The sequence below is a fragment of the Mustela putorius genome, unplaced genomic scaffold, assembly GCF_011764305.1.
Source record: "Mustela putorius furo isolate JIRA1106 unplaced genomic scaffold, ASM1176430v1.1 tig00001451_pilon_pilon_pilon, whole genome shotgun sequence".
Taxonomy (NCBI): domain Eukaryota; kingdom Metazoa; phylum Chordata; class Mammalia; order Carnivora; family Mustelidae; genus Mustela; species Mustela putorius.
In genome coordinates this window covers 210,479-235,416 of record NW_025421748.1, presented here as the reverse complement: position 1 = coordinate 235,416, position 24,938 = coordinate 210,479, and the positions used below count along the sequence as shown (strand labels likewise).

The 24,938-nt window shown below is 42.5% G+C and overlaps 1 protein-coding gene and 1 long non-coding RNA gene across 9 annotated transcripts; one reads left to right on the top strand and one right to left on the bottom strand.

The window, feature by feature from the left end:
* Window positions 1-1,084: 1,084 nt before the first annotated feature.
* On the top strand, window positions 1,085-22,428 carry BLZF1 (basic leucine zipper nuclear factor 1). Of its 8 annotated transcripts, none has more exons than XM_013058362.2 (8): window positions 1,085-1,103; window positions 2,434-2,506; window positions 9,556-9,995; window positions 11,766-11,965; window positions 13,868-13,996; window positions 16,638-16,857; window positions 19,238-19,330; window positions 21,130-22,428. In XM_013058362.2, the coding sequence occupies exons 2-8, from the start codon at window positions 2,476-2,478 to the stop codon at window positions 21,313-21,315; spliced, it is 1,299 nt and encodes a 432-aa protein (XP_012913816.1). In that variant the 5' UTR covers window positions 1,085-1,103; window positions 2,434-2,475; the 3' UTR covers window positions 21,316-22,428. The 8 variants fall into 8 exon arrangements, with proteins under 8 accessions (XP_012913816.1, XP_012913818.1, XP_044943694.1 ...); XM_013058364.2 differs by lacking the exon at window positions 1,085-1,103 and adding an exon at window positions 1,107-1,210; XM_045087759.1 differs by lacking the exon at window positions 1,085-1,103 and adding an exon at window positions 1,113-1,250.
* LOC106006205 lies at window positions 2,503-6,157 on the bottom strand. The gene is made up of 3 exons (XR_001180144.2): window positions 5,897-6,157; window positions 3,969-4,111; window positions 2,503-2,694 (listed from the first exon to the last, which is right to left on the bottom strand). It is a non-coding gene; the product is annotated as an uncharacterized LOC106006205 (long non-coding RNA).
* Window positions 22,429-24,938: the final 2,510 nt, after the last annotated feature.

Genomic DNA, 24,938 nt, shown 5'->3' with positions numbered 1-24,938 from the left:
CCGACCCCGGCTCCGTCGGGAGGACGCAGGCGGGGGAGGGGCAGCGGCTGGAAGGGGAGAAAAGAGCCCCGCAGGGACCGCGCCGGGGCAACGGGGTCACGGAAAGGACGGCTGGAGGGAAGGGCGGGGAGCGGCTCCGTGGCTCTGACCTCGGGCCACCGTCCTCTTTCCGCGCCCCGCGAGGCGACGGGAACCGGGGCTCTCAAAGCCGCGCGGGCGCACGTCACCCGCCGGCGCGTTGAAAAGGCAAATGCCAAGCCCCATTCCTACGGATTCAGAATTCCTGGGGACCCTTCCAGAAGCTCTCCCAAGAGCTGGTCAGGGCGCTCCCGCTCAGAAGCACCTGCCGCTAAGGTAATCCGCTCTAGACGGGACGGACGCCAGGGCAGCTCGACCTCAGGCCCTGGGGCGGGCGTGGAGCAGGGCACCCGCCGGGGCGAGCGCGAGGGCACCCGCGGGACGAGCGTGAGGGCACCCGCCCCGCGAGCACGAGGGCACCCGCCCCGCGAGCACGAGGGCACCCGCCGCGACGCAGGGAGATGCGGGCCGGTGTCGCACAGCGCACGCACCGCGCAGCGTCTCGGATTCGGCCCGGCAAGGGGCGCGGAGAACTTGAAAAACGCAGACACTTCGAATGGTCGCCCCGCACCTCCCGCTCCCCGGCCGCAGGGTCCCCGCAGGACCGAAGCGGCGTCCGGGGCGCTGCACGCACCGGGAGGGAAGGAAACTGCGGAACCAGCCCCTGAGAGGGAGAAGCTGGAGCGGACGTGGAAGAAACCGGGGCGCCTGCGAGCGTCCCCCCGCCCCAGTACGTGGGACGCGGCGCCACCAGGGCTCCGAAGCCGTCCTTCCGGCCCCGCCTGGAACTCACCATCGTCCCGGGCAGCACAGGCGGCGGGGACCTCGGCCGCGGGCGGAGACCGCCTTCCCGAGGACGCCCAGTTACTCGGGCAACAGAGCCCCGCCCACTACCGGACGTGCGACGCCGCCACCGCCCCGCCCCCTTCGTTCCTAATGGCTGGGATGACGTGGAGCTCCGCCCACTGGGCCTGCCCCGCCCCCTCCACGGCGCCGCGCAGGTCTTTCTGGAGTCATCACTTAGGGTTGGTTGACAGGCGACCCGGAAGTTAAGCGCGCAGGCCGCCGGGGCTCCGAATACTCGCTTCGCCGTCGGCGTCTGCGCATCTCCCACTCAGCGGCGCCTCCCACCGTGCGTGCGGGGTTGCCCGAGTTCTGAGACCCCCCAGAGCGTATGCACCCTTCTCTTTCGGAAAACTCTTCCGGAAGCGAACCCCGGGGGACAGGATGTGGCTAGCCGAGAGCACCGGAAGTGCGGAGGGCCGGGGCGGGGCGACTCGGGCTGACCGGGAGTGGGCGAGGCCAGGCTGGCGCGGAGCTCGTGACCCTCAGCCGGGAGAGTAAGGAGCGGGGCGAGGCGTCCGCGGGGCCGCCGGAGTGACGGCGGAGGGTGTGGGGAGGGCGCGCGGCCCGGCTTGCGGGTTGGCGCTGAGGCTGTGGACTTAGCTCAGGGGTGTCTGTGGAGGGAGACCGGCCGGAGCTGCGGCGTCGGCAGAGCCGGCGGGCCGGGCCGCGCCGTCGGGCGTCCCTCCGTCTGTCCCCTCCGCCCCCTCCGCACCCTCCGCTCCGTCCCCTCCGTCTGTCCCCTCCGCACCCTCCGTCCCCTCCGCTCCGCCCCCTCCGCACCCTCCGTCCCCTCCGCACCCTCCGCTCCCCGGGTTGGGGCCTGAGGACAGACCCCGCTGTGCGGGCGCGGGGCGCGGACGGGCCGGTGCGCGCGGGGCCAGGGCTCCCCGCTCTGCCCAGGCGCCCCGGAGGCCTGTCCGCGGGCGAGGAGCGGGCGGTCCGAGGCAGATGGGTTCCTCTCACGGCGAATCCAGTGGCGGCCGAACGCGCAGCTCGGCACCTTGGGGCCCCTGCCCCGGCGCGACCTCCTTCCCAGGGCGCCCGGGACGCCTGGTCCGCGCTGGGAGACCGCGCACGCGTTTCCGCACGTGGGCCCCTTGCGCACCCGGAGCGCCTGTGTCCAGTGTTTAAACGAAACGGGAGCGCCCCCCGGGTTCGGTGAGCGAGCCCGGGGCGGACACTCGCGTCGCCCCTTCCCCGGAGAAAGTGAGCCCTTCGGCTCCCGTTGCTTGTCAGCGACCGAACCCTGCAGGGACGTCCCCGCAGCGCCTCGGCCGGAATTCGGGACCCGCGCCTGCTAGCGCTCCGGGAGGCCGCGAAACGAACCGAAAGCGAACGGCCCGCAGTGCGTTGAGGCCTGTGTCAGCCTTGCGGGGGCCCCTGTGACCTTGCCTGTGAGACGCGTGTGCGCGAAGTGCGGAGACCAGCAGAACACTGGCGCCTCTGCCTTACGGGGACCTGGGGGATGTCCTTATATGCTATTAAGTCTTTCATTTTATTCATTTTTAGGCTTTTGGTAGAAGTTTGAGGTGCACTTTCATTGATTAAAAAATGACGACTCTTGAAGGTTTAGAAGCCAAAGGTAAGTTGTTCTTTTGATGATAATTGTACTTAAAACATGCAGTTTCGGACCACAGGATGAAGGCGATTGGAGCCAAGTAACTCTCCTAGAGCCCCTGGGAACCAGCTGTTCCAGGTTTCCTCTGCGGTTTCGTAATGCGGTGTTTACCCCGCGGTCCTCCTAGACCCCCGGGGTTATGCTCGTTTCTCCTGTTGAACACAGTTAAACATTTAGCGTAAAACCACAGCCTTGCAGCTATATTTTCTATCCACTAGAAGATTAAGATTTCAGTAAACAATATTTTTAAAGATTTAAGTAGATGGACAAGCGAGGAGGTACAAAACACTTTATGGTGTTGCGTGGTTTTGCTTGGCTCCGGTAACAAACCACCACAAACTAACTTAAACAAGTGATATCAAGATGCTGGCGGGGCCATGTTCCCTCTGAAAGTACTAGGGAAGGATCTATTCCAGGCCTCTCTTCTAGTTTCTGGTGGTTTGCTGGCATTTTTGGTAATTCCTTCCTTTTCTTTTTTTTTTAAGATTTTATTTGTTTATTTGAGTGAGCATGTGAGCATGGGGGTTGGGCGGTGAGCAGAGGAAAATGAGCGGAGAGAGGGAGAAGCAGACTCCCCGCTGAGCACGAAGCCCAGTGCGGGGTCTCTGGGATCAGGACCTGAGCAGAACACCGGCGTTAACCAGCTGAGCCACCCAGGCTCCCCAGTTTTTGGTATTCCTTACCTTGTACATGCATCGCCCTGATCTCTGCCTTTATCTTTACATGGTCTTCTCCCAGTGTTTGTCTCTGTACAAATTCTTCCTTTTTTATAAGGACATCAGTCATACTGGATTAGGGGCCCACCCTACTCCCAACCCTGCACCAGCTCCCTGCTCAGTGGGGAGTCTGTTTCTCCCTCTGCCCTTTTCCCCATGTTTGATTTACCTCTCTCTTTCTCAAATAAATAAATAAAATCTTGTTAAAAGGAGGGGTGTATTTAAATCTGTTTAGGAAGCAAAGAAGAAAAGATCCTGCCAATAAATATTTAATTGAATTTATTCAGCTGTGTGAACAGCATTTCAGGGTCACCAGAAAGCTTTTATAGTATTCAAATAAGCAAACCAAAAAGCGTAATGAAAGTAATAAACTGGGGGTTAATGAAAAAGTAGAGCAATTAAATGGTTACTAAAGTGAAAGTCACTAGCATGGTGCTTGGCAAAAAACAAAACCTAAATACAATATTGTCATTAGTGATTGAAAGTTAGTTATTGCAAGGCCTCTGTGAAAGTAATTGTCTTTATTTGTTATTACCCATTTGTAATGAGGATTAGAGTTATAAAGCACTTTCACATACCTTATTTCATTTGATCTTAATTTTACAGTGAGGTGCGTAATTCAGCTGTTCGTCCTCTTTTTGTTTAACATTAGCCGTTGTTAGTGAACAAAGGCTCCATGGACTGCATGGCCTAACACCAGGTGCACTTACCATGGTTGACATCTCTCATTTGCTTGCACTTCCTATAACTGCCTCACAAGAAAAGCAACATTGGTTTATAGCAACAGAACTTCTTCTCAGTGGACATTGAGCAAAACTGTCACCATGAGAGGGGTGCGCAGTTGCTGCTAGGACTTCATTGAATGGGAAACATGTAATAAAGAGAAAAATTCAAAAATGAGGGTTTGAATCCTAAAAGTTCTTGAGAGCTAGATTAAAATTACAGATATTAAAGTTGACAGTTTAGTGAAAGTAAACCAAGTAGGAATAGCTGAGACATTTAAATATTTAGAATCAAATGAGATAGCCTAACTTTAACACTTTTTCTTTGGAATAACAGGTATTAGGTGAAGAAGGAATCCCTGGGCAGATAAATATGGGAAATTCTGGACTAAAGGAGGGAGTACATCATGGGACTCCCAGAGCCTCTAGCACACTAATGCACACTGTGAAGCGGCAGAGCAGGGGAGTGCTCAGCCCCGTCCCCGCTCGCTTGACCAGGGAACTCTTTACTCGTGGAACCTGTGACAGAAGGAATGTTTAGATTCCGTGTCAGTGAACGTGAGCCTAACTCTTAAGTCCATTGTCTTTAACATGATTTCGCCACTGGGTGGCTCGGTCAGTTAAGCCTCGGTTAAGCGTCTGCCCTAAGCTCAGGTCATGATCCCAGGGTCCTGGGATTGATCCCCTCATTGACCTCCTTGCTCAGTGGGGAGCGTGCTTCTCCCTCTCCCCCACGTTCTATCTCAACTAAATAAATAAAATCTTTATACACACACACACATATATAGATAGATTGATTAATTGATTGATTGAAGATTACTGAGTGACAGTCCCTAAACTGTTTCACTGTTTGCTAGCTGAATCTGTGTATATTCTGAAAAGTTTATCAGACTATAACTGAGTTAGGAATTAATGCTCTGGTGTGGAAAACAGGGTGAGCAGTTTTTAAATTAGTTAGTAGATGTTAAAATGATATCTCAGTAGCATATGAACATTGATGAACTTCAGAAAGCACTTACTCTTCTGTTCCAAGCACCATTTCATTAAGCAAGTAATACAGAGATTGGGAGGCAGACCCTGTCCTGTGCCGCTCCCAACAGTCCAGTCTGTGAGAAAAACATTATATTGAAACACTCTGATACTTGCCTTGTTCTGAAAGCACTGAGGGATGAGAGGAGAGTAAGGGGAAGCGATCTGTCCAGCGACACACAGTGTGTGGCAACAGGACCTAAGGTATTTTGACCCAGTCTAGTGTTCTTTCTACTGCACCTTTCAATGGACTTGGAGTGTCTGTCTTCTTAGATTTGCAGTTTTATAAAAAAAAAAAGGAGAAATATTTCTTTAATGACAGACTATAAAATCCTATTCTTTTTTTTTTTAAGACTTTATTTGACAGACAGAGATTACAGGTAGGCAGAGAAGCAGGCAGAGAGAGAGGAGGAAGCAGGATCCCTGCTGAGCAGAGAGTCCGATGCGGCGCTCAATCTCAGGACCCTGGGACCATGACCTAAGCCGAAAGCAGAGGCTTTAACCCATTGAGCCACCCAGGCGCCCCAAAATGCCTCAGTATTCTAGAGCAAGGGTTGGCTAGTGATGACCCTCAGCCTCCAGAGAATACTTACAGATCAGTTTGGTGATGGGAAGCATTGAATCCCACTTAAGCAAAGGGTCATCCCAAACAAAAAAGAATTCTGTGCTTCTCATTATTAGACATATATTACAAAAAAACAACAAAAAAGACTTACTCAGTTTCTTATTTGAGTTTCATCTTTGAAAATGATTTTTTTTCTTCTTTGTGTAAGTACCTGTCTCTTAGCCTCAATTTTGCCTCATGGTCGGCAGAGCCTAAAATATTTCTCTGACCCTTTATGGAGAAAGTTTGCCCACTCCTGTTACAGAGTTCATTTGTTCTTTACCTGCATTTTAGTAATCTTCAGGGAAGGCAGAAGAATGAGCCATAAACCTGAGACACATGTCGTTCTTTGATACCTGATCACAAGTAGCAGTGCTGTTGATGTGATCGCAGAATTGTTCTGTTGGTTCCCTTCGAAGAGTGGGGAATGGGGGCTGACGTGTTGCTCTACTCACACCACTCCTCTAATTGTGGAGCTGGTACCACCGATCATCGCCTTCCCCTGAGAGACCGTCTGCTCCGAGTGTGTCCCGGACTCTGCTTAGTCTGTGTGTAATAAAGGTTTCTGCATGTGTCATAAGGGAAACAGAATGATGACCAGTTACCCAGTGAGAAGATGGAAAGCCGGGACTCCCACTCCCCTCCTGGCCTGCGTGCATTAGCCAGAAGCGCAGTTACTCCCGAGTTGAGTTGCGACAGCTGCCATGGCGTATGTCATGCAGCTGTCGTGTCCGTAAGTGCTTGAGTAAGTAACGGTGGTTGATGTAAAAAGTCAGGAGTAAACTGAGGCTGAACCAAGTTGATAGAATCGCTTCACTGGCATTTTATGATGTATTTTCTTTGGGAAGAGGTTTCTTTCCAATACCTGTCAATGTTCCTTTGCCTTTTAAATTTTGCAGTGTCTACTTGACTTGTTCTTGAATCTCCACTACCCCAAATTCCGACTCAGCAATGTTGTGATTTGCCTAAAAATCCTGTTTAGTCACCACAGGGCGTCACACCTGCTACTTCTTTGGCTTCAGTGGACCTGAGTGGTCTGGCTCCAGTTTGTCTTTTTGTTGTTTTTTTTAATTAATCTGTAGTTAATTCATGATTCAGCATCACTTTGTAAATGACAGAATGTCTTAGTGACAGAATTAAATTTGCTTTAGATAGAGTTAGAATTTTTTAAAAAGCAGATTTCAAGAACATGGGAGCAGGCCTTCATTCCTGAAACCATTCAGTGGCAGATCTCCGAAGTGCTAAGGTGCTGCAGCATGACCTGAAATACCAGACTTGGTTTCCCTTTCTGAAGTCGCTCCTTTGTTCATCTTTTTGAAGGTGGAGTTAGTCCTAAGTCCCAAGTGAACATTCAGTATGGAAATGACAAAATACTTTATTCCAATGGAAGATGTTTTGTTAAATAGAACACGGTATACACCACATGTCTTTGCACCTCTTCTCTGACCTAACTCGAGATTCCCCGTACACTGCTATATAAGTAGGAAAAATTCCCCCCAAAAATCTGTTAAATGAAAAAATAGTTCTAAAGTCTAGTGATGCACTTTCGTAAGACTTGAGCATAAGAAAATGAAAGAATTATATTTGATGACATAACTTCAGCTTTCTCCCTTTCATGAAGATACAGAGTTAATTTGGGTTTTTAAAGAACAGCAGCAGCAGCGCAGGTCGACATCTGCTAAGTGCTTCCTGGCCCGCACACCACTCCAAACACTACACGTTCTGGCACTAACGTCTTGATTATTGTATTAGGTCACCGGGGTTGAGCATACCAAAAAATAAAATTAAATAAGAGTGTAAGGCATAGATCTGCTGATACATTGCTAGAGTTGTTTCATGAGGCAGTTTAACAATACCGGTCTTCACCTGGCACATTAATTCTATTCTTGAGAATTTATTCAAAAGAAATAATCCAGAAGTTGAGAAAAATCTGTAGGCAGAAGTATTCACTAAAGCATTATTTTATGAAAAATTGGAAAAAAACATAAATATCCCCAACAACAGAGTAATAAGTAAATAATGTTATATTAACATGAAGAAATAATGTCATAAGATGAAAAAGAGGAAGAATGCAGCAAAATGGAAAAATAGATTGAGCTTCTAAAGTTAATTATGGGGACGCCTGGGTGGCTCAGTTGGTTGGACGACGGCCTTCGGCTCAGGTCATGATCCTGGAGTCCCGGGATCGAGTCCCGCATCGGGCTCCCAGCTCCGTGGGGAGTCTGCTTCTCTCTCTGACCTTCTCCTCACTCATGCTCTCTCTCACTGTCTCTCTCTCAAGTAAATAAATAAAATCTTAAAAAAAAAAAAACTTAAAAAAAATAAAGTTAATTATGATTATAAACATATAAAAATAATGAAGAAACTTGGAGTAATGAGAAGTTATTTTAGAGTAATGAGCAGATACAATTTTTTCTTCTTAGTATTTTTTAATAATGCAATGTTCAGAACAAGAGGGTACCTGTGTGTGTGTGAAAATAACCTGTTCTGCTCTGTAGTTTCTGCATCAGTATGACAAAGTTTGTGAGAAAAAAAGTAAGCTCATTAAAAAATAGAAAACTAAGGAAGGTTTTCTTATTAGGTATTTCTCTTGCTAGAAGAGACCTTTGTAGGTAAAAAAAAAAAAAAAAAAAATCATCCTGGGCAAGCTTACCATTTCCTATGGTTATTGCCAGAGCATTCCATTTCTAGGACAAGAATTCCGGAATCAAGGTGACAACAGTCTCTGCTTGATAGAATGTTTATGTGTTATGTGGTCTCTTTTTTTTAGTATGGCTTTATACTTCAGAAATTCTTAAGAAAGGTTAATTTTAATAAGACCTTAGTATTGCTCTTAACCAAATTGATCTCCTGACTTCATGGGTTACAGTGAAACACGATTAATATTTAATTAGTAATTAAAAATTAATATTTAATTGATTAGAACATAGTACTGATATCTAAGCATAATTGAGACTACTTTGGCTTTTTTTTCTTTTCAACTAGGAATTCTATTTCCTGTCTTTGCCTTAGAAGGTGTAAATATAAAAACATAATAGTAATGAATTCACTAAAGATTGGTCCATGATTTTTCTTAGTTAACATTTCTGTAGAAGTAAAAATCTGGTAGAAATTTTGTACCACATATTGCACTCTTACTTCCTATTACCTGTAATACTTGTCACCTTTTTATATGTACATCCTGTGTCCTAATTTAGATAGTAATTTCTTGAGCATAGACATCCCCACTACCTCAGACAGTGTCTGGTCAACATTAGGCACCACGCTGCACGCTTGCAGCCTGCGACCACGCACTCTGTCGTCACAACCATTGATGTATAGGCTCGTCCTGTGCCCCTCCCCTTGTTTTCATTCATTTACTGTCTGTCAGCCAAACAGTGCTGGGTGCAAGGCACATTACTTATCCCTTCCCTCAGGAGAGTTAGGTTTTAGAGGAAGGCACAGACATTGCATAACTAGTTGCACTGGGTGAAAAAAGTCAATTTACGATTTTGATAGAAAAAAGGAGAAATGCAGAATCTCTGCTGCAGGTGCACGTGAACAGGGAACCCAGCCAAACCTGGAAAGGTTAGAGAAAGGCTTCCCTTAGGAACCCATACTCCAGTGTGCCAAGTGCTTGATCTTCCTGCGTCTTCTCCTGCCACAGCCGTGGCGCACAGCTGGTACTGTCCCTGCTTCCCAGAATGTGAAGTAGAGATCCGTGGAGGTTCGGCTGTTTACCCAGGGTCATACTATGAAGTAGAAGTCAAGAGCGAAACCATTTACCTTAGGAAGTTTGAGCCTTTTCCATCTTTTATTGACACCTGTTTTGAAACTTAACTTTTGCTCTGAATTTCTTGTATTCTTTATAGTTCCAGTAATTCTGAATGTAAAGTCTGTCTGAGCATTTTCCTTGGCATTTCTTCTTAGGAAGTAACTTGTGTTTTGCTTTCCCTTTCATAGTCACCCTTACTCCAGCCCCAGTCCGAGGAGCAGGAGATGGCATGGAAACCGAGGAAACACCTAAGTCTGTTGAAGTGACCTCTGGAGTCCCGCCTGTAAGGCATCACATCCTTCAGAATCCACGGAAGAAAGCAGTTCCAGGCGAGAGCCCAGGAGTCCTTCAGCTCGGGAAGATTCTCACTGAAAAAGCAATGGAAGTTGAAGCCATAAGAATATTAGTTCCCAAAGCTGCTATAACCCATGACATCCCCAGCAAGAATGCAAAGGTGAAGTCTCGGGGACATCCTAGGGGAGAGCTCCTTGGTCAGTCAGAGGGAACTGTGGAACCCAGAAAGGAACTATCGGAGGTTAAGAATCTACTGGAGAAGCTCAAGAACTCTGAAAGGAGGTTACTGCAGGACAAAGAGGGTCTTTCAAACCAGCTCAGAGTACAGACAGAGGTAAGAACAAGTAGCTCTAATCGTCACTGCTCTTTACACCTGGGCCTTCTGTGTCAGAAGTGTCCAGAAAACTGTATTTCCTCTTGGAATGACCTCTGTTTTGGCTAAAAAGTTTCCTCTTAAATTTCTCTTTCTCCGTCAGCCCCGCTGGTAGGACTAGTATATGTCGGGAACTTGTCCTCTAAAGTTGAAGATGGATGTGCGTGGTGCTTCGGACAAGACCACCTCTGAGGTGTAAAGGAAGTCATAGTTAAAAATTCCAGACAAAGTTAGACTTTGATGTTGTCTAGTTAACAATTCCTCTTTTAAGGATCCATAAGCTCCAAGTATGTTTGCTTATGCAGACATCATAGTTGGGATAAAGGAACGGTTGGGTAAGCGTTGGTATCTTCAGTGTAAATGGAAAAGGATCTGTAGTGCTTGGCTGGGTTTCTTCCAGCTTTACGTGTTGGTAAATATTGCCTCACTCCTCACCCTTCGTTTCTCTCTTAGACCCTCCATCTTTTTGCTAGATGTTATCTTTATAAGTGACACTATAATTAGTAGTTCTTATCCAAATAGGTCTTTAATATTTTTTTTTTAAAGATAACCATTTTATTTTTTTTTAAAGGTTTTATTTATTTATTTGACAGAGATCACAAGTAGGCAGAGAGGCAGGCAGAGAGAGAGAGGAGGAAGCAGGCTCCCTGCCGAGCAGAGAGCCCGATGTGGGACTCGATCCCAGGACCCTGAGATGATGACCCGAGCCAAAGGCAGCGGCCCAACCGACTGAGCCACCCAGGCGCCCCGGTCTTTAATATTTTTTAAGTAACTAACTTCTAAATATAAAAATATTGTATATTTATTTGTGATTATTTTAGAAAATACAGAAAATGAGAATAGTACCGCCTATCATTGTACCATCTAGCTGTAAATGCGTAATTATACATATTGAGTTCATTTTTGCCCTTTTTAGTATTTTCCTGTGTCACAGAATATTCTATTACAGTACCATCTTTAATACCAACAGTGTTCTTCTATTGCTGCACCATATATCAATACCTATTATTAGACATTTATGTTTTAATTTTTCACATTTTAGATAAAGTAAAAAAACATGCTTAAAAATAGCCTAAATTGCTTCCCTTGCTTAAATTCTTGAACACCTGTGGCATAGGGGTGTGTGGGTGGCTCAGTCGGTTAAGCATTGGACTCTTGATTTCGGCTCAGGTCATGGTCTCAGGGCTGTGACATCGAACACCAGCCACATCAGGCTCCACCATGGTTGTGGAGGCTGTGGAGGCTGTGGAGGCTGCTTAAGATGCTCACTTTCCTTCTCCCTCTGCCCCTCCCTGCTCATACTCTATTTCTCTCTCAAAAAAAAAAAAAAATCCTGTGGCACAAAGAAATTAATTTTTAAATACCGAAATAGATTTCAAAAACACTAAAACAGTCTCCGTCATATTCTTTGGCAAAATTTATTGGTTTGGTTTTCTAATTTCTTGCCTTCAGGTGTTGACTGGAAGCAGGTTGTAACTTTGGTGATAATGGTTGGTACTCTTCCCAGAAGAGGCTCAGTTTATAATCCCATGGACTATAAGATATAAATATGCAGATAGAGACAGATGGCTTATATACATTATGAAATTAAATACGTAATACTGCTTTTTGATGCACACTTTAAGTAATGGAGGTCCATAGACATGAAGCACGGTTTCTCTTTTTTCATTTTGCCACATTAAAGTCACTGACATTACTTCAAGCTGGTTGTAACGGTCATATTTTCCCTAGGTCAATCGAGAGTTAAAGAAGTTGCTAGTGGCTTCCGTTGGAGATGATCTTCAGTACCATTTTGAACGTCTAGCCCGTGAGAAAAATCAGCTTATTTTAGAAAATGAAGCCCTAGGTCAAAACACAGCTCAGCTTTCTGAACAGCTGGAACGTATGTCAATACAGTGTGACGTATGGCGGAGTAAATTCCTTGCAAGCAGGTATTGCTTGTTTTAAATAATACTTCATTTCCTAGCTTTTTCTCTATCAGATTTTTTTTTACCGTAACCCAAATAAGTAAATGGTAGTGTGAGAATTTGGGACTCTGATTGTCAAAGTATTTCATGTATTTATAAGTGTGTATGGACTGTCACAGAGTCTAAATGAAAAAGTGATATCATCAGATTCTCCCTCATTCCAGAATTCTAGGTTACTCCTCTGTAGTAGAAATCACTACTACTACAATGTTTAAGAAAATTAAACTCAGACCTCTTATAAATAAAATAAATAAAAACCTCCCGCAAAAAACTATTTCTCCCGTTTCTATCTGGAAAACTCAAACATTGTTTCTCTTCCATGCTCTGTTCTCATAGCTCTTTTAATTGTATTAACTATACATGAGAGCTTCCCAACCTTTTTCTGTACATGCACAAATGGAAAATAAAACTATTTGTATGGTGTAATAGATGAGGCTACTCTCCCCAACAGAGGTGAAAGCCCCATTGCCCTTCCCTAGGCCTGTGGGTACACTGGTCATTGGGCAACTGTATATATTGTGATTTGGGGTCTGTTTATCCCCTTCCTTCCAGCTCTGACTGGAGAACAGAGTCTGGGTGTTATCCATCTTTGTATTTTCAGCACTTAGGCACATGCTTCATGCATAGTTTAGTAACATGCTTTGCGCATAGTTTAGTAACTGTGGATTTAAGTTCTAGAGATTTCTTACATAACGCCAAATGTTTCCAGGCTGAACTTTAAGAATCCTGATTGCGATAAATAAATTTATAGGAAAGTATTTCTTCATATCTTAATGTCTGTGATACTTTCCAGTAATTGATTGCTCTCTTAAAGTCTTTGTTTTCTAATAATGCTTGTATAGGATGGATGTGGAGAAAAGAATGTACTGTTTATTGACTTAGAATGAAAGTTTGTGCTCACTGAACACATTAAGAGGCAAATCGTGCATGTGTCATACACATTATTGCAAATGTAGCTTTCTTAACATCCTTGTCAATGCTGATAATAACATTCTAAGGGCAATAAAACTTAAACTCAGCTTTAACAAAATTTTAACCAATTTAATCTTTGGTCAGTAATCACTGTGGTCTGAGACTTTAATTTTAGTTTTAAGATTTTCAGCTGAATAAGCATACTTTAAAACTTTGCATCAGTTCTGTTAATAGAGAACTTGTAAAGTAAATTTTGAAACATCCAATCAGAAGAAAACATGAAGCCGTTGTTTTTTGAAAAAAGAGATAACTCTATATGTACTAATATAAAAAAACACGATTATCAGATGAAAAAACAAGGCATAGAAAATTTTGTATTAAAATAATCCCATTTTAAATAATCCCAACGTTTATGTTGATGTATCCATAAATTTTTTTTCTGGAGAAATACATAAGAAACTTTATTGGTATTTTGTGACTGATAAAAGAAGGATGGGGATGCGGGACAGGAGGAGAGACTTACTTTCCCTTTTACATAAGACTTTCTGTATTATTTAATATTTTTCTAAGGACCAGAAGGTAACTGAGTGATAAGAAAGCAACTCTTTTTTGCTTCCTCTAAAATTTCCTGTATTTAAAAACATTTAATTAATATCAGTTTTTCAATATTTGATCCATCTAGAGTAAGATTCAGATACATTCTAGAAGTCCCTCTATAGGAAAGTTAAATAACTTTACCTTTGTCATTTTGTAAACAATATTTTTTAAATCCCTTCAATATGTTCTAAGTTCATAAATATTTTAAATACCTTTTAGTGAAGATTTAAAAACAGAGAAGTAACTTGACTGTGTTCAGTCTTCTACGTAAGCTTTTGAAACTTAAGGTAGTATAGTAACTTCTTTACAGTGTGTTATCATCAGAGAATTTATATGTGATATTTCCATCTTTTCCAGGGTGATGGCAGATGAGTTAACCAATTCCAGAGCAGGTTTGCAGCGGCAAAATCGCGATGCCCAGAGTGCTATTCAAGATCTCCTGAGTGAGCGGGAGCAGTTTCGTCAGGAAATGATAGCTACCCAGAAGTATAGCATTTGTTTACATTCCGAACTCTTCTTTCTCTTGCAACTTTTATTATTATTATAGTTCTTCAGTGTTTCTACATTTAATAACTTTTATTGAGCATATTTTTTTTTTAAAGATTTTATTTATTTATTCGACAGAGAGAGATCACAAGCAGGCAGAGAGGCAGACAGAGAGAGAGGAGGAAGCAGTCTCCCTGCTGAGCAGAGAGCCCGATGCAGGCCTCGATCCCAGGACCCTGACTGAGATCATGACCTGAGCCGAAGGCAGCGGCTCAACCCACTGAGCCACCCAGGCGCCCCGAGCATATTTTTCAAATAGCATTTTAAAATAGATGCCCAGGGAGGGAAGAAGACTAAAAAGATAAGGCTACATGTTTCTTACATTCTTAATTGAGAGAGAATTAATTATAGGTATAATAGGAAAAATCTCTGGGTTTAAAAGTAGTTTTTGGTTATAGTTATAGCAGCTTTGTATAATTTTTGTTAGAAGCCATAAAGTACACCTATCTTTCCTTTGGAAGGAGATCTTTTTAAGGACTATTCTGCAGTATTAGAGTTTACTTTTATGTGCTCTGGAGCTATCAAAATTGATGGTCTTCCTTAAAAGTGCTTTGTACTTCTGTACATAGATCTTCCACAACTTATAATGGGGTTGCGACCCAATAAACTCATTGTAAGTTGAAAATTGTCATAAGTCAAGAATTAATTCAATACACCTAACCCACTGAACATCATGGCTTAGCCTAGCCTACTTTCAGCATGCTCCGTATGATAGCCTGAACTTGGGCAAAACCATCTAATACAAAGCCTGGTCAGAGTGTTGGGCATCTCCGTAATTGACCAGAGCGCTGAAAGTGTGCAACACAACAGCTGTGTGGGTACAAAACTCTTGTACTGGTTGTTTGCCCTCGTTACTGTGTAGCTCAGTACACTCCCCAGCAACAGGAGAAAAATGGGTATTCATATTGCTAGACAAGAAATAGGTGAAAATTCAAAGTACAATTTTTATTAAATGTTAATCACTTTCACACCATCACTAGTCAAAAAATCATCAAACCATCACAAGTCAAGGACTATAATTATTATAAATCGAATCAGTAAGTAGGAGAAATCATGGGAAATTATAAGAATGAAAACATAATACAGACGACCTTTGAACAACACAAAGGTTGGGGAGACTGACCCCCCATGCAGCTGAAAATCCTTGTATATCTTTTGACTCCCCCAAAAATGTACGTACTTATAGCTACTCTTGACCACAAGTCTTACCGATAATATAAATAGTGATTAACACATATTTTATATGTTCTGCCTATTGTATACTGCATTCTTGGAATAAAGTAAGCTAGAGAAAGTTAATTGTTACTAAAATCATGAGGAAGAGAAAAAATATAGTAAAATAAAATCATAAGAGAAAATCCTTCTGCAGTACTATACTGAATCTATCCAAAAAATTGGCCTTTAAGTGAACCCACATAGTTCAAACCCATGTTGGTCAAGAGTAAACTGTTTATCAAAATATCAGATTTCATGGGAGGCAACTAAAGGTGTGTTTAGAGGGAAATTTATAGCTTTAAATGCTCATTGTAGAAAAGAAGAAAGGTTCTGTTGGTAATATAAGCTTCCTCTTTAAGAAGTGCAAAGAGCAAATTAAGCAGACAAAAGAAGATAATAATAATGGAAGCAGAAATAAATAGAAAGCCAAGTGCTAGTTCTTTGAAGAGATAAATTTAAGAAACCTCTAAGCAGTATGATCAGGGAAAAAAAAAATTAAAAACCACATTACCAGTATCAGGAATAAGGAAGGGGGCATATTACCTAGATTCTGCAGACTAAAAAGATGATTAGGGGATATTATGAACAACTCTGTACAGAGTCCTTAGAAGACACTAAACTACCACAGGGCACTCAAGGTAAATAGCCTGAATAGCCCTAATCAATTCAAGTGATTGAATTTTTAGTTAAAAACCTTCCAGTAAAGAAAACCCCAGGCATAAATGGATTTACTGAAGCAAACAACTAGGGAAGAAATAAAGCCAAATTTACACAAACTTCTAGAAAACAGGAGAAGGGAATAATTTCCAACTGACTTTATGTGGCAGCATTATCTTGATACCACCACCAGACAGAGATATTAGAAGAAAGCTACAGACCAGCATTTCCAATGAACATAGATGCAAAAGTCTAATAATATATAAAAAGAATATATATATATATTTTTACATATCATGGCCAAGTACATTTTATCCTACAATTTGTAAGTTGGTTTATCAAGTGGAAATCCATTAATGTAACTCATGAAAAAACAAGTGACAAACACAAGTCCAGTCAATAGTCCTAGCACTGCTAGGTGAGTGTACTAACATATTTTACCTGTACTAAAATATGACAACTAAAAAACTGGGGCAGTTCGGAAGTATGTTTGCTGAATGACTTCCAGATAATTACCTGATAAATATATAAATGCTTCCTATAGTCTTATTTTACCAGAATTCCCAGTTTACTGACCTCTGAGAAAAAGATAAAGGAGACAGTACTTTGTGATTCCAGAAGAACTTTAGGTTTCTCATTTATTGAGTATTCTTGATTTTCATGTTTTATCCTCTTATTAATATTCAGTGTTCCCGTGTGTTCTGTGCAGATCATTGGAGGAGCTCCTGGTGTCCTTGCAGTGGGGAAGAGAGCAAACTTACTACCCTAGGACACAGCCTTACACCACAGCAGAGCTAGCATTAACAAATCACAAGTTGGCAAAAGCAGTAAATGCTCATCTTCTGGGAAATGTTGGCACTAACAGTCAAAAAAAGATACTATCAACGGTTGAATTCTGCAGCACCCCAGCAGAAAAAATGGCTGAAACGGTAAAATATTTCTCTTTGGTGGACTGTGGAACTTCTAACACTGTCCTCTTACTGAAAAGTATGTTAAGTTGCAAAGTGCTGGGCATTAGGAGTTAGGAATTATGGGATCTAAACCCGATTGGATCTAAACCTGATTCTCGTGCTAATGAGCTTATGATTTTGAAGAAAATTGTTTCTTCCTCTGGGCTTCAGTTCCTGAAATGTTTTTACTCTGTCCTTAAGCAGCAAATATAGTTGTTTTGGAAGGGCCTGTCTTTTAGCTACTGAATCATTGAGACTCTTGTACTTGAGTTCATTGTGATACGAAAAGTAGGGTAGAATTTTTAATTCAACAATCATGAGTAGATAATAGATTAGTTCTGACATCAGAAATTATTTGTTAATAACCATATTTAGATATGAATGTGCCCATAACTTCAGCATCACATAGTGCATCCCTGATACCTAGAGTCCTGGGTGAATTCAGGGTTCATGCCTGTGAGCCGTCAGATACTGTGGTTTCCCGGTCCTATCTCCTATCTTAGGCCTTCTCTTTAGCCAGAACTGTTCCACTTTTAAAATCAGCTCAGCACCTCTCTCCATGATCTGTATCTCAACCTTTTTTCCAGCCGATTCTTTATTCTGATTACCCCTGTGATCACATAATTTTCATTCCCTTGATCCCTGAATTTTTTTCTTCATCTCATCGCTCACTCTCCTGGCTTTTTTTCCTGCCATAGCTTGCCTGGATTTCATTCTTGGGTGTCTTTTTTTCGGTTATCAACCTTCTTTCGGGTACCCTGAGAACTCCAGTCCTTAGTTCAGCTGCCTGCCTTTTTTGTTTCTGCACTTGTCAAGCTATGACCTCACATTCAGCGGATGACTTTGGTTCCTAGTTCACAGAAAAAGAAGGCAGAGGCAGGAAATTTCTTAAAGGTCCCACTTGATAACTAGAAGCCTACCTTTAAGGCAGCCAGTCTTAAATACATTTCTGTCACTGGAAGAGATGTCCCTCCCCAAAGCACCGCTCCCCTCCAGGCTCATCAGGCCTCTCCAGATCATCCCTTCTGTCTGTCGGCTCTTTTGTCTTTGGTTTATAACACACCCAAGTGTCTTCATCTAAAAAAGAAAAATCTTCCATTATCATAAGTTCTCTGATAAGGTCTTATCACCTTTATAGGTGAGAACCTTGGACAAACTGTGCACACTTGTGTGTACTCCCAGGCCAGCCTCACTTACCCGGTAGCTTCCAGCTTCACTGTTCTCATGAATAAAGCTCATGGATGTTCAAATACTTTGTTACCATATTCTGTGTACCAGCACTCCTGCCTTGATATCCCCTTGACTTCTGTGACCTTCTACTTTCTTGGTCTTCTCATATGCCCCCTCAGATTTCTTCTTCAATTTTTTTCCTCCTCTGTGTGTTGCTTTCCATAGGCATTTGCTCGCCATGCTTTCCAGACTCGCTGAGTTTCTGCAGCACGGCGCGCAGCCAGCTCCTCCCCTTCTCTGGCCGCTCTTTCTCAGAGTTCGGCAGGGCGAGGCCGCCTCCTTTGGGGCCCACTCTTGAGCCTTTCCTCTCGTCACAGACTTCCTAGATTCTCGAGGGACTGTCCTAGTCCCATGGTTTCATGCTTGGGACTTCTTCAACAGATACATTTGTTTCTGGGTTTAAGAGACACACCCAGGGGTGCCTGGGTGGCTCAGTGGGTTAAGCCACTGCCTTCAGCTCGGGTCATGATTTCAGGGTCCTGGGATCGAGCCCCGCATCTCTGCTGAGCAGGGAGCCTGCTTCCCTCTCCCTCTCTCTCTGCCTGCCTCTCCATCTACTTGTGATTTCTCTGTCAAATAAATAAAATCTTTAAAAAAATAAAAATAAAAAAGAGACACACACCCAGCAAGACATCTCCATAGACACATCTCCGATAGCTGAAAATAGGACAACCTCTTCTCTCCTCGCTTTTGTATCTGTTATTTCCCCTCCCCTGAGAAAGAAGAACAAGAACCCACTTCTCTTCCTCTACTCCCTATCGTGGTAAACTATACCACTGTATAGAGGTTTTGAGGACTTCATAATAACGTGTGTAAAATAACGTGTGTAAAGCTCGTAGCGGATTCCAGTATATTAGTAATTTCTCAGTAAATGGTAGATACCATTTTTATTTTATTTTCTTCATCCCCATAATCTTGTTGGTTTTACAAATCCTGTTGGATCCTTCTAAATTAGCCTCTCTTCCAAGTCCACACAGCTGCCCTCCAGCCTCGTTGCCTAGCCTCCTCACCAGTACTGACCCCTTGCTTTTGACCTGCCTCCAGACCATCCTCTACTGCCAGTCATTTTTAAAATGCCAGTCCAAAGAAAAGAAAGGAAAAATCCACTTGCGTTGGTTCTCCTCTCCAGACAGAGCCCGTCCTCCCTCCTTCCGGACTCTCCACTCCTTCACAGTGTGTGGGAAGCTTTTCACGAATCGTTACGGCATCCCCTCTTGTCAAGGTGACGAGCCAAGTGTCCCCATGCCCTGCTCTTCAAGCCTCAGCAGCACACACGTGCCACTGTATCTCAAGCCTCTGTTCCTGCTTCTGCCCGCCCGCCCTCCTGGCACCTCCCTGCCTTGAAGCAGCAGCCCTGCCCGCACCTCACTGGCAAGCTTAGATGGTCCTTCCCGAGGCTTCCACTGTGTTGTGTGCATGTCTCTGTTGTAGCTCTTCACCGTGTCACAGTAATTACTGGATTCTCCCGCTCTCCCCCGACTGTAAGCCCCTTAAGGGTGAGGACTGTATCTTGTGTTTCCTCAAGGTCTGGCACAGTAATTCTTTACAGATAGTAGGTGCTCTGCTGTGTACATAATGAATCGGGACCCAGAACTGGGACCCAGAACTACGCTTGTTGTCCCCACTCTCTGTTCTCCTCGTTGGGAAACCGCGTCCTCGCCTTCTCAGTGCTGCCGGTAGCCTGCGGTGTAAGTGACCACCCCACCTTTCTTGAACACTCCCTTCTCTCGGCTTGCATAGCAGCACACCCTCCTGGCTTTTCTCTTCTCTGATCCTTCTGTTTGACCCATCATCTTAGCACCCAACCACATTTTACAAAAATAGATCTCAAAAATTCAATGGAAAAAACCCAGCAATATATTTGAAAAATAGAGGTCCTAAAATAGAACACTGCCAGGACGTTCTTAAATTAACAATAGCTCTGTAGGCATGGTAGTAACTTGGAAGGAAAAAACACTTCTGGACAACATGAGAGTAAGAGAAACAGCCATATCTAGCCATATTTGGAAGCTCCTGACATCTTTTCACCACTGCTTTTCACAGTTTCTTTCCAACTGTAGTGCCTACCTCATTTGCCCCATAACCCATCCACCTCATGTGAGGGTCGCTGGGAGAATATAAACATGAGATACAGGAGCTTTGAGCAAGCATGTTTTCTTTGCCCTTAATTGAAGAGTTTTTCTCAACGCAACCCAGGATTTCAACCCAAATCCTCCTTTTGTGGGTCTCAGTAAAGGAAACAGCAGAACAAGTCAGAGCAGAATTAGGAGAGCATGGTGTCCATGAAATCCAAGAAACAGGAACATGATTGTTAGCATAAAAGATGGCATATACATTAGAAATAGAAAAATGAAAAGCTATTGCTTTTACAAGTAAATGATTAAAAACTTTGAAATAGCATTTCATTAGAAGAATGCAGAATCCTGATTCTAGACAGTTGAATGAAAGGCCATAGAGGAGAGACAGTGGGTGCTTTTTGGTTAAGGATTAAAAATTGACATCACTTGGGGACGCCTGGGCGGCTCGGTTGGTTAAGCAGCTGCTTTCATCTCAGGTCATGGTCCCAGCGACCTGCAAATGAGTCCCACATCAGGCTCCTTGCTCAGCAGGGAGTCTGGTTCTCCCTCTGCCTCTGCCTGCCATTCTGTCTGCCTGTGCTCACTCTATCTGACAAATAAGTAAAATCTTTAAAAAAAAAAATATTGACATCACTTAAGGTAGAATGGATATAATCATATTTTTTGTTTTCATACTTTTTCCACCAATATCCATAAAGAACATTAATTTCATCATTTTTGGAAAATAGGTAACCTAGGTGATAATTAGACATCATTGTTAAATTTAGAGCTTTCTGGAAAAGCTCTGAGTTCTCTAACCAATCACATTCATCACTCAGATGTTATTTTTTGTGGTAATTACATATAAATGAAATGGGGCTTTAGAGGTAGTTCTATATCAATAAAACCAAAGGTTTTAGAGTCCCTACAGCATACATCTGACATTACTTCTTATTTTCCTTAGGTTCTACGCATTTTGGATCCAGTTACCTGTACGGAAAGCTCACCTGATAATCCTTTTTCAGAGTCTTCACCAACTGCCTTACTTGCTACAAAGAAAAATATTGGACGATTTCATCCCTATACTAGATATGAAAATATAACTTTCAATTGCTGCAATCACTGCCAGGGAGAACTTATTGTCCTTTAACATAACAAGACAGCACTTGCTTCTTACCCGAGTCATTATTATTTGGGAGCTGGCGTCTTACAGTGGTAGAATGTCACTTTCTGTCTCAGTACAGTATATGCCCAGCGATGTTTCATGTACTGGACCACCAATTACCCTTTCTTAATAAATACCTCAGGGTAAGAAAAGAGTGAAACTGTGTAGATATATTTAAAGTAGATGATACTTGCCTGACATCCATGATGCTTTTCCTAAAGGATCCTGAAAGAAGATCCTATCTTTATTTTAGGCCCTAAGTTACATCTTGCCATGTGTTTAAGATGAGATTTCATTGTTCACTCTAATGCAGGGTTGCTCATATGCAGCTACACCCATTCGTCTACTGTTGTCTATGGTTGCCGGGCTTGGGTTTTTTGGGCACAACAGAACTGAACAGAGGTAGCAGGGCTTGTGTGGCTGCAAAACTTAAAATCTCCTATCTGGCCCTTGACAGGAGAATTTTTCTGGCCCCCACTGGCAGGGGGATGGGTGGAGAGCGTGTCCATTCCCATTTTGGGGATTTATTTTGGACTACAAAAGCTGCTTATGGAAATACTATGGGTGAAGGGACTAATATTTTAAAATTAAATGCTATATGTTAGGAAAATTAGAAGTATTTTATAGCCTAACATTAGCAAGTGTTTGAGCAAAACATATTCTTGTGTTGGTTTTGTGTGGGGAATTCCATAGTTTGAATGGATGCGACTTGACATAATAGATTTTACTGAGCTCATTTTGACAAATGCAACACAATAGGACTATCCAATTTGATATATAATGGAGAAAGTAGGATCTTTCTAGAACATTATACAAACTCAAAATGCAATCCATCATTAATTTATATTAATATATATTATTGTTTATTTATGATGGACCATCATAAAACACCCTTTTATAAGCCTGTAAAAATATCCACAGTATGTTTATACCAAATTACCCTATATTAGGTACAGAATCGCCTATTAAGAGAGAAATCTTCTAAAGATAAATCTGGTGAAATAACATTTTAATGTCAACTTAATGATTTTTTTTGTCTGATTCGTCTGAGTTATACTTTGAAATGGCAATAAATTTCTCTACATTCTTTATTTTGAATATTGATTTAATGTGCTTTTCAAGTCTTTGTCTAACTTACACTATTTATAATTGATTCATCAGCCTTCCTTTAGGTTTACTTAGTATAAACCTTAGAAGAAAATATAGAGGAAAAGCTTCATGGCCTCGGACTTGGCAATGATTTCTTGGATATGGCACCAGAAGCACAGCCAACAAAATAAAACCTAGATAAACTGATCTTCATCCAAATTAAAACATTTGTACATCAAAGGAAACTATCCACAGAATGAAAAGGCAACCTATAGAATGGGAGAGAATATTTGCAAATTATATGGTTTATAAGGGTCTAGTATAGAATAAAGGATCTATAACTCGGCAACCAAAAATCAAGCCACCTTATTAAAAAATGTGAAAATATGGAAAGAAATTTCTCTAAGAAAAGATAACACAAAATACCAATAAGCATATCAAAATACTCTCCACTTCACTAATCCTTAAGGAAATGCAAACTGATATCACTTCATGCCCATTACAATGGTTGTGATCAAGGAAGGAAAATGAATGTTAATAAGGATATAGAATTGGAACCCTTGTGCATTCTTGGTAGGAATGTAAAATGGTTCAACCACTGTTAGAGACAGTGTTGGAGTTCCTCAAAAAATTAAACATACAGGGCACCCCAGTGGCTCAGTCATTGGGCATCTGCCTTCAGCTCAGGTCATGATCCCAGCATCCTGGATCGAGTCCCACATGGGGCTCCCCGCTGAGCGGGGAGCCTGCTTCTCCCTCTCCAGCTCCCCTGTGCTTGTGTTCCTCTCTCTCTCCTCTCTCTGTCATAAATAAATAAAATCTTAAAAAATTAAACATACGATTACCATATGATTCAGCAATTCCACTTCTACGTAGATACCCAATAAAATTGAAAGCAAGGACCCAAAAAGATATTTTTATACCAGTGCTCAGAGCAACATTATTCATAGTCAAAAGGTGGAGGTAACAAGGCATCCTTTGATGAATGAATAGATAAACAAAATGTATCCACATACAATGGAGTATCAGCCTTAAAAAGGGCTGAAAGTCTGATTATGCTACAACATAAATGAACCTTCAATACATTACACTAAATGAAATAAGTTGGAAAGAAAAGGGCAAAGAAGTAGGTACATGAAATAAATTCATAGTGACAAAGAATAGTGGTTATAGGAGTCCAGAGAAGGCTGAATGGAAAGTTTGGGGTTTTTTTGTTTTTGTTTTTGTCAGAGAGCACAAGCAGTGGGGAACAGTAGGCAGAGGGAGAAGCAGGGTCTCTGCTGAGCAAGGAGCTTGATGTGGGACTCAATTCCAGGACCCTGGGATCATGACCTGAGCTGACGGCAGACGCTTAACTGAGCCACCCACGCATCCCCAGAATAGAGAGTTCTTAATGGATACAGACTTCCTATTGGAATGAGGATACTTCTGCAGATGGAAAGGGGTGATGGTGGTACAGTATGAATGTACTTAATGCCACTTAATTATACACTTAAATATTGGTCAAGATGAAAAAAATGGTCAAAATGTTTTATATATGTGTGTGTGTGTGTTACATAATCACACACAAAAAAATTTGCATACACTCATAACCACAAACTAATGGCACACTACTGCAATGTTTGGTTTAAGAGTGTCAATAATAGTAATAATAGTTAGCTAAACAAAAAAAACTAAAAAGATCTCAAATCAACAACCTGACATTATACCGTAGGGACCTAGGAATAAAAGAGCAAACTAAGGCCAAAGCTAGCAGAAGGAAGGAAATCAAAATTAGAGCAGAGAGAAAATAGAGAACAGAAGAACAGTATCAAGGAAATCAAAAGCTGTTTCTTTGGAAAGATCCACAAAATTGACAATCCTACAGCCAGGCTAAGAAAAAAAAAGATGTGAATAACAAAAATCAGAAATGAAAGTTAGGAAATTATTACCAACCTTAAGTTAAAAGGGAAAAAAAGGAATAATTGTACTTAATAATTTTAACAAATATACTAGATGAAATGGACAAAAATCCCTAGAAATACACAAATTAGCAAAACTGACTCAAGAAGAAACAGAAAATGTGAACAGGCCTGTACAAAGAGATTAAATCAGTAATAAAAAAAAAACTTTCCAATAACATATATTCTTAAGAATATAAACGAAAAAATTCCTAACAAATTACTAGCAAACTGCAATAGCATAGAAAAAGGATTATACTTCATGACTATGTGGTATTTCTAACAGGAATGCAAGGGTAGTTCAACATAAGCAAATCAATGTAATATACGCACGCACACACACAGAACATAAAAGGAAAACAATGTGATCATTTCACCTGATACAGGAAGAGCATTTGATAAAATCCAACACCCATTTATGATAAAAACACTCAGAAAGGGGTGCCTGACCGGCTCAGTCATTAAGCATCTGTCTTCAGCTCAGGTCATGACCCCAGGGTCCTTGGATCAAGTCCCGCACCCAGCTCCCTGCTCGGCAGGAAGCCTGCTTCTCCCTCTCCTTCTTCCCCATCAGTGTTC